The sequence below is a fragment of the Ranitomeya variabilis genome, chromosome 1 (genome assembly GCF_051348905.1).
Source record: "Ranitomeya variabilis isolate aRanVar5 chromosome 1, aRanVar5.hap1, whole genome shotgun sequence".
NCBI classification, from domain to species: domain Eukaryota; kingdom Metazoa; phylum Chordata; class Amphibia; order Anura; family Dendrobatidae; genus Ranitomeya; species Ranitomeya variabilis.
The window spans coordinates 6,778,705-6,791,629 of record NC_135232.1 but is presented as its reverse complement, the minus strand read 5'-3'; the positions used below and the strand labels follow the sequence as shown (position 1 = coordinate 6,791,629).

The following is a 12,925-nucleotide window of genomic DNA, read 5'->3' as shown; positions in this document are numbered from 1 at the left end:
ATGTATGTACCCCCGTGGTGTAACGTTCTGCCTCTTGTCACTTGGCAGGAGGAGCTGGATTTGAAGATCGTTCTCTCAGGAATTTTGTCTCTGGGCAACATTGTATTTGATCCGGAGGAGGCTGGTGGTGTGACTGTAGATGCCGCCTCCATGGGCTGGCTGAAGGCCACTGCGGTGAGTATCGGGGGCATTACTGATGGTGGTCGCTGTACAGTACAGATCAGGCAGAACATTCGGGGCCCTAACACATTGCCCACAACCATGGTGACTACCCCGGGGATTCTCCATGGCCCCTGATGCCTCCTGTCCCTGGCTCCGTGTGTCTACGACAATCTCAGCAGTTGTAGGCAGACAACGGGAGAGGTGGTTGTGGGTAGTAAGGGATAGTTGGTGTGTGTGAATGGAGGAGGGTAGATGATGGGCCATTTTGTTCACAAAGGTGCTCTGGACACAGCGTGGCTACTGGTTGGAAGTCCTGAGTATATTCCATTTATAAGCTCACATGGCCCCCTGGGTACTGTTCTGTGGCCCCATTCCTTCCACCCCCCTCTGGTGCTTGTGTCAACGTCCGCTTTGTGAGCTTATAACGTGGCACGGGGCGATAGTTGTGGGCGAGTCAGGCTTCCTCAGTTATGTGACAAAGTAGTAGGAAGAGAAAAGGTCAGAATGAAGGCAAATAACTCGACTGTACCCCCAACCGGGCATTGAAGGGACAGAGCTGTGTCCCTCAATGAAGACTACGAGCAACAGATTTTACCGTAAGTAAGTAAATAAATATATATATATATTATATTTTTCTTGATTGTCTTATCTGGGTTCACAGAATCATGGGAGGTCCTAAAGCTGTCCCTAGGACGGGATAGTAATAAACCTCATACTGTTACTACCTGATCTTCACCCATAACTTAAGTGGATGTCGGAGCTTCTGCCGCCTGCAAGATCTTCCTACCAAGGTTTGCATCTGCTGAGACAAAAGTGTGGACCCTGAAATACTTAAAAATGGAAAAAAAAAAGTATGCATCGATCCCCCCAAGTAGCTGCTTTACAGTGCTGCAAAGCCGAACCACCCATGAAGCTCCCACCGCCCACGTAGAGTGCGCCCTGGCCTTGCAAGCCTGGATACTAGCAGACTTGATCCAGAATCCACCCAACCTTTACAAGGGTCCAGTGGTGTAATTAACAAGGAATCGGAACGATTACATGAGGTGGTGGTCAATAAATAATATCTTACGGCTCTAACAACGTCTAAGCTGTGCAGAGCCTTCTCCCTAGGATGAGATGGTGGCGGACAAAAGCTTCATTAAGGTGAAAGCTCAAAACCACCTTCAAAAGAAAAGATGGAACTGGCCTCAACACTACCTTATACTTATGAAGAATAAGGTAAAGGGCGCCGCAAGCTCCGAGACCCTTTTAATAGAAGTAATGGCTAAAAGGAAAGCTACCTTATAAGAAAGTAATAGCGCATAGATCTCTGTGATTGGCTCAACAGGAGGAGACTGAAGAGCCTCTAAAACAAGATTCAGGTCCCAAGGGGCCAGATATGGTGGCCGAACATATCCCACCCCCTGGAGAAAAGTCTTAACCTGGGGTAAAAATTCTAAATCCCTGTGAAACAGGGAAGATGCCTGACCCGTGAAGGAATTAAGCACCAATGCTGCTTCCAAGCCGGACTCTAAGGAGAGCAGCACTGACAAGCAAAAAACTATAGGTGAAGTACTGGTAGACTCACTCCGGTGAAAATAAGTCCTCCATATATGATGGTAGACTCACAATTAGGATGGCTTCCAAGCTCTAATCATAGTCTGGATGACTGATTCAGCCAGACCTGCTGTTCTCAAAATCGCATCTTCAAAAGCCAAAGATCTCTGACTGCCCCAGCCATGGCTCCTGAAAAAGCAGGAGGCGGCCCCCCACCCGGGAAGAAACCAAGAATGGGGGCCACCCATGAAGCATCAACCATGCCACCACCTCTGGACCCAAATGGCCTACCTCTTGACCCAGAAGGGCATCTGGCAGGTGTCGCTCTAAAGGTAGCTCTTCTGGGAGACCTTCAGTTTAACCTGCTGACCTGTCTCTTCCGGTGCAGGAAACTAGCAAACGGGACAGACCTGCAAGGCCATGCAACCGCCTGTTGCATCTTAAATAATCTTGTCTTACCTGGTCCCAAATAAGCAACACCCTTAGAAAGGTAGACCCGGCAAAGATTTTTTTTAAGCTAAGTTCGCCCTCCATACCTTGAGGCAAAGCATACTCTTAATTACTTGCCACCTGAGCAGAGCACTCCACCACCTCCAAGGATGCTGTATAGAGATACTTCGCCGCCTGTGCAATTTGATCAGTGATCTCTGCTAATTCCCGATCCTGGGAACCAGCCAACAAACTTTTTCGCAAATGCCTAGCCGATGATATTACCGCCTTGAGAACCCAGGCTAAACAAAAGGTAAAACCTGCTGTGTTAAAAGAGGACCTCGCCACAAACTATATGCCTCTCCGAGGAATCTTTAAGCACCAGAATCTCTGCAAGAGGAATAGTGGTCACTTTGGATAAACAAGAGTTTCTACCACCGGTGGAGTCTGGTTGTTCCCATGCTTTTTGCAACATCTCTGTGAATGCCACAATTTTAGAAAAAGGTCCAGCCACGCGCTTACTCCTCTTAAAGAAACCTGTTTCAGTAACAAGAACGGGTGGCCCAGTTGTCACTTCCAGAGAGGCGTCCACTGTCGACACCTATCTGTTCAGTTTGTCTTAGTTTCCCCAACTGATATGGATCCAGGATGGATTCTGAACTGGACTCTGAGTGCTGAGGGATCAAATCCTCTGAGAAGGGAAAATGGATCTGATAGCTTCCACTGTGAAAGTTACTAGGACATGGAAGTATCTCGCTTCTATCTGGACCGCTTTCATGACTGGCCATATTGCTATGGGGTGGCTGGAGGATCCGATTCACTCACTGTGGCGATCCGAGCTCCCCGGGTGGCCGTAGTCTCCAGCAATCATTCCATCGTAACCAGCGTCCTGGACACCATGGTTTGTTTGGCTAAAGACTGAGCTAAATCATGAACCCTGGCAGTAAGGCCTACATTCTTCTGAGCTTTCATTTGTGCGGCTACCAGCAAGGAAGCAGGAGGGGCACAGGCAGTACAATAGACCACAGACTGACCGGTGAAAAACTTACTATTACAAGTCACACGAGCGTAAAAAGAGACAAGTGCAGACTTGGCAAATGGGTGTTCACGGTCCTCTCTAGACTCAGACATTATGAGTGATGCAGAAAGAAAAAATGGAGGCCTAAGCCGTGGCACAAAAGCGGTTAGTGCCTAGAATCAGCCACCAGCCTGCCAGGAATGCAGGAATCTGTATCTCCTATGAGTTTCTTATCCCACGAGGAGGATGACGCTGAGGTGTTCCTGTGCTCCACACCATTTTAAAGTGACATGTCGAAGAAGAAAGGGTGGAACCAGAGGGGCGGGAACCCAGAGTGCTGAGACACAGCCGCTGATAAATCCGGAGGAACACTGATTCCGATTGACTGGAAACTTCCAGCCCAGTGATTGGCCTAAACCTTCTGCCCGCAATCCAGATGCCGCCGCTGCAATGGCCAACTCCCGCCAAATGCCAGTCTAACCCTGACCTACTAAGGCTGATGGACCAACTGGACGAGTAGGACCCCCAACAGCAACGATACCTGCCCAACTCCTGGTAACCACAACCCTAGGCCATGGAGGAGGGCGGAAACAGACTTTCAATAGGGTTATACCTACTTGTTCTGAATCTCCGGATCCCCTTATTTTCTGCTCTATGCCTGCGGCTATGTGGGGCAGCTTACTGACCTCCACCCCAGTACCTGTACCAACTATGTCAAGGCATGTTGGTCCGGCCACACCGACGTGAGAGGATGTGGACTGAGGAATTACAGCCTGTACTGTGCGTCGCTATGCGGGTGAAAGAGAGTGCACAATTACACTCGGTTACCCTGAGACATCCATCTGAAAAACAAAGTGGTTAGCGCCTAACCTTCTGGAGGTCTGAGATGGACGTTGCCTCCAACTGGCACTACACTGAGGAAGTCTCGCTCCAGCAGGCGAGGTACAACCTGCTGGGAGGAGACATTTTATTGAATGGCTATAAGTGTCAGCCTCCAGGAGGCAGCAGACTTTCCCATGGTTCAGTGTCCCCTAATAAGACTAGTGATAAACTCTTTACTGAACGGCACCTTGGTAGGGGGCATATAGGGAAGACATGGCGGGTACATCATCTCGTGAAGGTTTCCTTTACAACATGAAGCATTTTCCACAGTTTCCTTCCTTCATTTCTCTATTGCTCTCTAGGGCGACTGTTTCTTACTACTTCACCACAACCCAGGTTTAACACTACAGTCCTTCTATACAGGAGTCCATTACTCGCCCCAAGGTTCTTCTTTCCCATGTAGGGAACTTTATTACCAGTATGGCCAGTACTTATATTCTCGAATGCTGACGCCCTGGAACTCCCGCCCGAGACAATCTGTTCGCCTCATGTACTCGGTCCTGTCTAGACCCGGTACTTTCAAGGGTAATAAACTTTGGGCATCTCCCAGTACCAGCTCCGGTAGATCACTCTGTCTGTCACTTCTGCTGCAAATCTCGCTATCTCTTTCGTACAGTGTCCTCTCACTTTAGTGACACCTCAGAATGCGGCACTGCTCACAACAGACCTTAGGTCTTCTTTCTATGCACTCCTATCTAAGTCTGACAGGAAATTGTCACTTTCCTTTCGACTTATCCCCTTCCGTCCTGGGCTAGTCCCAAACATTACATCGGTCTCTTCTATCAAACTGTGCACACTGTTCGTATAACTAGCAAGTGGTGTAATGTGAAATGTGATGTGCCTTACAGATAATATTGTACTTGTTTCTTCAAAGGGGAACGTGGGCAACATGTCCATCTCCTTAAGCCTAGCCCCTGCTCCTCTCTGCGGCCTGTGTCCTCGCTCACTGTGCCCCTACCTGCACTTCCCTGAGGCCTGTGTCCTCATCCCACTCTGTGTCCTCGTTTCCTCTGCCCCTCTGTCTTCGCCCCAATCTGCATCCTGTGTCCTTCTCCGGCTCTGTGGCCTCTCCCCATGTGCTCCTACCTGCGCCCCACTCTGTGGCCTACACCCTGCACACTTCTCGGCAGCATCGCTTTGCTCCCCTCCTTTTTTTTTTTATGCTGGTTTTGGGGCTGATTTCCAGGGTCAGTTCGGAGTGCAGCCTGAAGATCTGATGAGCTGTCTGACCTGTACGACGTCTCTGACCCGTGGAGAAGCCATCCGGAGACTGCACAACAAGCAGCAGGCGGAAGGTGAGGCAAGTGGCTGACTGCCACCAGACAGGTCCAAGAAAATGTGAGACCAATGACTGATCTTAAGGTCTCTGTGATAATAAAGGGGGTCCCCTAATCAATGAGAGCAGGGAGCAGCCAATAGATGGTATAGGTTGTTCCATATATGTAGTGCCTCCGCTCAGTCTCCTGTGTTTTATGTGGGTAAAGCAAAGCATTTGATAATGTATCTCATACTATCCTTACAATGACCAAGTATGGGATTGACAAGGCTACGGTTAGGTGGATTCATAGCCGGCTCAGTGATCGTACTCAAAGAGTGGTAATAAAAGGTTGTACATCCAATGGGATAAGTGTTTCATGTGGGGTCCCCAAGGCTCTGTCCTGGCCCCAGTGTTACAAGTTGGGACCACAAGGCTCTGTCCTGGCCCCAGTGTTACAAGTGGGGTCCTCAAGGCTCTGCCAGGCCCAGTGTTACACGTGGGGACCACAAGGCTCTGCCTGGCCCCAGTGTTACAAGTGGGGTCCTCAAGGCTCTGCCAGGCCCAGTGGTGTTCAATATTTTTATAAATGATATAGATAAGGGAATTGAAGATAAATTAATCAAATTTGCAGAGGATACAAAGTTAGGAGTGATAGCTAACACTAGAGAAGACAGAGCAAGGATTCTGAAGAATCTAGATAAGCTTGAACAATGGGCAGCGACTAATAGAATGGTATTTAACAGGGAGAAATGCAAGAGTCTACATCTGGGCAACAAACACAAACATTTAATCTACAGAATGGGAGGAGTAGAACTAAGCAACAGCACGTGTGAAAAATACTTGGGTATACTAATAGATCACAGACTGCACATGAGCCAACAGTGTGATGCAGCAGCAAAAAAGACAAACGTTGTTCTAGGATGTTTTAAGAGAAGCACAGAGTCTAGATCACATGAAGTCATTATTGCCCTCTACTAATCCTTGGTCAGGCCTCATTTGGAATACTGGGTCCAGTTCTGGGCACATTTTAAAAAGACATTGGAAAACTGGGGCAAGTTCAGAGAAGAGCGACCAGAATGGTGAGCAGACTGCAAAGTATGTCCTATGAGGAACGGTTACAGGATCTGGGAATGTTTAGCTTGAAAAAAAGAAGACTGAGAGGAGACTTAATAGCCGTCTACAAATATGTGAAGGGTTGTCACATTGTAGAAGCACCATCATTATTCTCATCTGCACATGGAAACACGAGACAGTAATGGGATGAAACTAAAAGGGAGAAGACACAGATTAGATATTAGATAAACTTTTTGACAGTGAGGGTGATCAATGAGTGGAGCAGGCGACCACGAGAGGTGGTGAATTGTCCTTCAATGGAAGTCTTCACACAGAGGCTGGACAGACATCTGTCTGAGATGGTTTAATGACTCCTGCATTGAGCGGGGAGGGTTGGACACCATGACCCCTGGAGTCCCTTCCAACTCTACCATTCTAGGATTCTATGTACTGCCCCGCTCAGTCTCCTGTGTTCCCTGTATGTTACATGAATGTAGTGTGGCTGCTCAGTCTCCTGTACTCTCTCTGTAGATGCCAGGGACTCCATCGCTCGGGTGGTTTACTCTCGTCTCTTCGGTTGGATCGTGACGAAGGTGAATGATCTCCTCGCTGGGGACGTAATCGCCAGGTCACAAGTGCACGAGATCGGTAAGGTGGATGATTAGTTTATGGATGATGAGGATGGATTGATGCGTGTCAAGGATACACAGCCGAGTGAGGTCACTCAGATCCACTCACTGTTACCTTTTTGTCAGGGGAACGCAACTCCTCTGCCTCCAATCGTCAGGACAATTATACAATTGGACAAGACCACGGCTGCTTCCATTACTAGGCCGGTTATTGGGGAACTCGCAGTGAGTGTATGGTATACTGTACATACAGTTAGGTCCATATATATTTGGACAGAGCCAACATTTTTCTAATTTTGGTTATAGACATTACCACAATGAATTTGTGTGGCACATGTTAAGGAGCTGACACTCCTAAACCCTTCATCCAATTTTAATGTGGATCCCCTCAAATGAAAGCTGAAAGTCTGAACTTCAACTGCATCTGAATTGTTTTGTTTAAAATTCATTGTGGTAATGTCTATAACCAAAATTAGAAAAATGTTGGCTCTGTCCAAATATATATGGACCTAACTGTATATACCCTTGATTCCAGCTCATTGAATATATGTACATACCCCGGTACAGGCTCTGCAGTAACAAAAGCACTACTAGCTGCTACCAACAATCATTTATACAGGCTGATTGGACGCCCGTTTCAGGTAGTGTACAGCTTAAGGGTGCGGTTTACAGAGCAAGAGGAACAGCTCTATTACATTTTATATTTAATCCAGAAAGATAGGCAGTGTTTATAAAAATATATATATATATATATATATATATAATATACAAAATGGGAGCAAAACAATATAATAGATACGATTACTTAAAGCGAACCTGTGAACAGGATTGTGCTCAGTGACTACAGTGTCAGGTCGGTGCCGTTATACTGATTACATTGATACCTGTGATCAGGATTGTGCTCAGTGACTACAGACTGTGTCAGGTCAGTGCCGTTATACTGATTACACTGATGCCTGTGATCAGGATTGTGCTCAGTGACTACAGACAGTGTCAGGTCGGTGCAGTTATACTGATTACACTGATACCTGTGATCAGGATTGTGCTCAGTGACTACAGACAGTGTCAGGTCGGTGCCGTTATACTGATTACACCGATACCTGTGATCAGGATTGTGCTCAGTGACTACAGACAGTGTCAGGTCGGTGCCGTTATACTGATTACACTGATACCTGTGATCAGGATTGTGCTCAGTGACTACAGACAGTGTCAGGTCGGTGCCGTTATACTGATTACACCGATACCTGTGATCAGGATTGTGCTCAGTGACTACAGACAGTGTCAGGTCGGTGCCGTTATACTGATTACACTGATACCTGTTATCAGGATTGTGCTCAGTGACTACAGGCAGTGTCAGGTCGGTGCCGTTATACTGATTACACTGATACCTGTGATCAGGATTGTGCTCAGTGACTACAGTGTCAGATCGGTGCTGTTATACTGATTACACTGATACCTGTGATCAGGATTGTGCTCAGTGACTACAGACAGTGTCAGGTCGGCGCCGTTATACTGATTACACTGATACCTGTGATCAGGATTGTGCTCAGTGACTACAGACAGTGTCAGGTCGGTGCCGTTATACTGTTTACACTGATACATGTGATCAGGATTGTGCTCAGTGACTACAGACAGTGTCAGGTCAGTGCCATTATACTGATTACACTGATACCTGTGATCAGGATTGTGCTCAGTGACTACAGACAGTGTCAGGTCGGTGCTGTTATACTGATTACACTGATACCTGTGATCAGGATTGTGCTCAGTGACTACAGTGTCAGGTCGGTGCCGTTATACTGATTACACTGATACCTGTGATCAGGATTGTGCTCAGTGACTACAGACAGTGTCAGGTCGGTGCCGTTATACTGATTACACTGATACCTGTGATCAGGATTGTGCTCAGTGACTACAGACAGTGTCAGGTCGGTGCCGTTATACTGATTACACTGATACCTGTGATCAGGATTGTGCTCAGTGACTACAGACAGTGTCAGGTCGGTGCTGTTATACTGATTACACTGATACCTGTGATCAGGATTGTGCTCAGTGACTACAGACAGTGTCAGGTCGGTGCCGTTATACTGATTACACTGATACCTGTGATCAGGATTGTGCTCAGTGACTACAGACAGTGTCAGGTCGGTGCCGTTATACTGATTACACTGATACCTGTGATCAGGATTGTGCTCAGTGACTACAGACAGTGTCAGGTCGGTGCCGTTATACTGATTACACTGATACCTGTGATCAGGATTGTGCTCAGTGACTACAGACAGTGTCAGGTCGGTGCCGTTATACTGATTACACTGATACCTGTGATCAGGATTGTGCTCAGTGACTACAGACAGTGTCAGGTCGGTGCCGTTATTCTGATTACACTGATACCTGTGATCAGGATTGTGCTCAGTGACTACAGACAGTGTCAGGTCGGTGCCGTTATACTGATTACACTGATACCTGTGATCAGGATTGTGCTAAGTGACTACAGACAGTGTCAGGCTGGCGTTGTTATACTGATTAGGTGGGGCTCATTCCCACTTGCGATGAAATCGGATAGAATTCGGACCAATGTTATTCTATGAATGTGTCTTCATCTGCGTTTTTTCCTGCTCAGATCGGATCACGATCGGACTGTAAAGTCTCAGCATGCTGAGATTGTAATCAGAATTCAGATCACATCCCACAATAGAAGTTAATGGGTGTGAGAAAAAAAAATCACACAGCACTCGGACCATGCGAGTACTGTCCGATTTTTACAAACTGATCGCATTTGAAAAGCCGGCAGTTCATATGCAGGTACAGTAAAATCAGTGACACACACATATATATGTATTTAAATTACATACATAGAAGAAAAGCCGGCAATTCAACAGCCGCTGTAGTGTAAAATCACAGCAGGAGCCGACAGGATAGAAGGGATGGATTTCATACAGTAAATACATATAGAATAGGTAGATATATAGAGGTCAGTGACAAATACAATTAGTACAGTGTGTGTGCAAATTATGGACATGTATTTAATTAATACAAAAATTATTTTTTAAAAAAAAATGGCGTGAGTTCCCACGCAATTTTCGTAACCAACAGATGTAAAGCCGACGACTTCCATGGACCCTTCCTAGGTTATTAATATCAGCCTGCCACTGTCTGCATAGCCTTTGCTGGTTATTAATTAAAGGGGGACCCCACGTCATTTTTTTGGATGATCCCCCATTTTAATAGCCAGTAAAGGCTAAGTATACAGTTGTGAGCTGATATTAATAGCCTGGGATGTTCCATGGGTATTGCCCCTTCCCAGTCTATAAACCTCTGCCCCCAGTCGTCGGCCATTGTGTAAAGAAACTTTGACTTGAGTTTGCCATGTTATCACGTTTCCTATATATTATATTGACAGTTCATAAACCCTCACTTGATGATTTGTATTAGGCCACATGCACACATTGAGTATTTGAGTTTTTTACCTCAGTATTTGTAAGCCGAAACCAGGAGAGGCACGATCTGAGGAAAAGTATAGTAGGAACTCGTCACCACTTCTGAATTTATCGCCCACTCCTGCTTTTGGCTTACCAATACTGAGGTAAAAACTGACCAAATTCTCAACGTGTGCACGTGGCCTTAAAGTACACAAAGGGTTTTATATTTTCTTTTTAGCTGGGGCCTTTATCTCTACCTGTTGTAAATTCGCATTCCCCCTCCCGCATTCTTGTGCATTCGAGCTAAGGTTGCCTCACATCTGCTAGCAATTGGGATTTTCCTTAATTATCGGTTTCCGTGGTCAGTGGTCAGCTGCAGAGGTCATGTAGAGATGACTTGTTAGGTTTAATTATGAGACTTCTTATAGATTTGCAGTCATATCTATAGCAATGAGGATATGGGTGAGGAGGATTGATAACGACCATCTTAATTTCTAGGGATCCTCGATATCTTTGGCTTTGAAAACTTTGTTGTTAATCGTTTCGAGCAGCTTTGTATTAACCTGGCGAACGAGCAGCTGCAGAACTTCTTCAACCACGTATGTGATGGTATTGTATGTCCTGTAAATGACATCATGTGTTATATTGCGTGTCTTGTACATACGTTACCGTGTTGTATTACTTGTCCTGTACGGACGTGTCCTCGTATTGTATTGCACGCCCTGTACGGATGTCTGTGGATATGTGAGGGTCATTGGTTGCTCTTGTCCGCTGGCCCAGCTCTCTGTATGAAGACCGCATGGACCAGGGCTCGTACCACTGAACGCACACGCACATTCTCCTTCCCCGTGGGCATAATACTACTCAGGCAACACAGGGTGAGGGTAAAACAGTGTGACCATACTTGATTGGGTCACCAACAGTCAATATTATATAGTACAGTACTAGCAAGTACATAAGATGGGACAAATGAGAGTCTCGCCATTCCGCTGGCTCTCCCGGAATTAGAACCTCCGACTTTGGAACTTCCAGGGCCAACTACCTCAATCAGTAGCACCCCGCTTTTGATGGGCACCCATGGAGAGGAGGTAGCAGCAAGCTTAGGAAGCTGACAGAATCCATTGAGGTATGTGGCCAGGTGACCTGATTGTCCTAACTTGGACTCTCCAAACGTTTCCATGGGTTCAGTGATGGGCAGTGGATCATATCTGTATTCCTCCGGTTGAAGCTATGGTGCCTTAGTTGCTGTCCTCTAGAGTCTCTCCGTAGAAGTAGAGAGATCCCTTTTATACCCACAGATGTCCTTCAGAGCATTATCCACAGGTTTGGGGGGAGGTGGGAGGAGATAATCCATTGTAGTTAAAGTGTTCAGTTAATCTGCATATTTTGTCCTTCAATGTTTGCAGAACAAGCTGCAGGGACTCCTACCATAGGTGGTCAGCAGGCATTCACCTAATTTACAAACAATGTTTGTTCAATTAATAGGTTATCAGCAGCCATTCAACAAACATCAATTCAACCTACAAGAGTCAACGTTTAGGCTCATATGAAGAATAGCTCAAGTCCCTGGTTCTACTGAATAATACCTAACGCCACAACCCAAGAGCCTTAATTCTAAGGGCCCCTTCACACTGGTCGATTCTGCTACGATTACGACGCATTTGCGTCATATTCGACATCGCAGTACGAGCTCGTAGCCAGCGGTCACACTCTACGATGTTAACGCTTTTTCTGACGTAGTTGCGATGTGAACGTCACGCGTCGCAATCGTACGCTACCCTTCACACCGCCATAGTCCTACGACTCCGAGCGTGACGTATTACCAGCATGGGCGTGCTAAAACGTCACGCCCAATCAGGAGACAGGTATGCGGAAGCCCAACCCACGTAGTCGCATTACGAGCTCGTATGACCGCCGTCACATACTACGATTTCGACCGCCACAGCGAGACATTTACGACGAAAGAAAGTTCTGCTCTTTCTTTCACATCGTACGATGCTGGGCTGCGTCGCAAATCGTAACGCCATGTCACACTTTGCAACCTCGGAACGAGGACGGATAAACGTCACAAATCGAACGCTCGTTCAGACTTTGATTGCACAGTGTGAAGGGGCCCTAAGATTAATGGAGAGACATACAGTCATGGCCAAAAGTATTGACACCCCTGCAATTCTGTCAGATAATACTCAGTTTCTTCCTGAAAATGATTGCAAACACAAATTCTTTGGTATTATTATCTTCATTTAATTTGTCTTAAGTGAAAAAAACACAAAAAGAATTGTCCTAAAGCCAAATTCGATATAATTCCACACCAAACATAAAAAAGAGGGTGGACAAAAGTATTGGCACTGTTCGAAAAATCCTGTGATGCTTCTCTAATTAGTGTAATTAACAGCCCCTGTAACTTACCTGTGGCACCTAACAGGTGTTGGCAATAACTAAATCACACTTGCAGCCAGTTGACATGGATTAAAGTTGACTCCACCTCTGTCCTGTGTCCTTGTGTGTACCACATTGAGCATGGAGAAAAGAAAGAAGACCA

General features: G+C 46.3%; 1 protein-coding gene across 2 annotated transcripts in view; it reads left to right on the top strand.

The window, feature by feature from the left end:
• Positions 1-12,925, top strand: part of LOC143801971 (myosin-IIIb-like) — a 177,078-nt gene that overhangs the window by 75,794 nt on the left and 88,359 nt on the right. For both annotated transcript variants that reach the window (XM_077281292.1, XM_077281293.1), the window contains exons 8-11: positions 49-174; positions 5,214-5,322; positions 6,870-6,986; positions 10,882-10,982. In XM_077281292.1, coding sequence (XP_077137407.1) covers positions 49-174; positions 5,214-5,322; positions 6,870-6,986; positions 10,882-10,982 — 453 coding nt within the window. The remainder of the gene's footprint in view (positions 1-48; positions 175-5,213; positions 5,323-6,869; positions 6,987-10,881; positions 10,983-12,925) is intronic.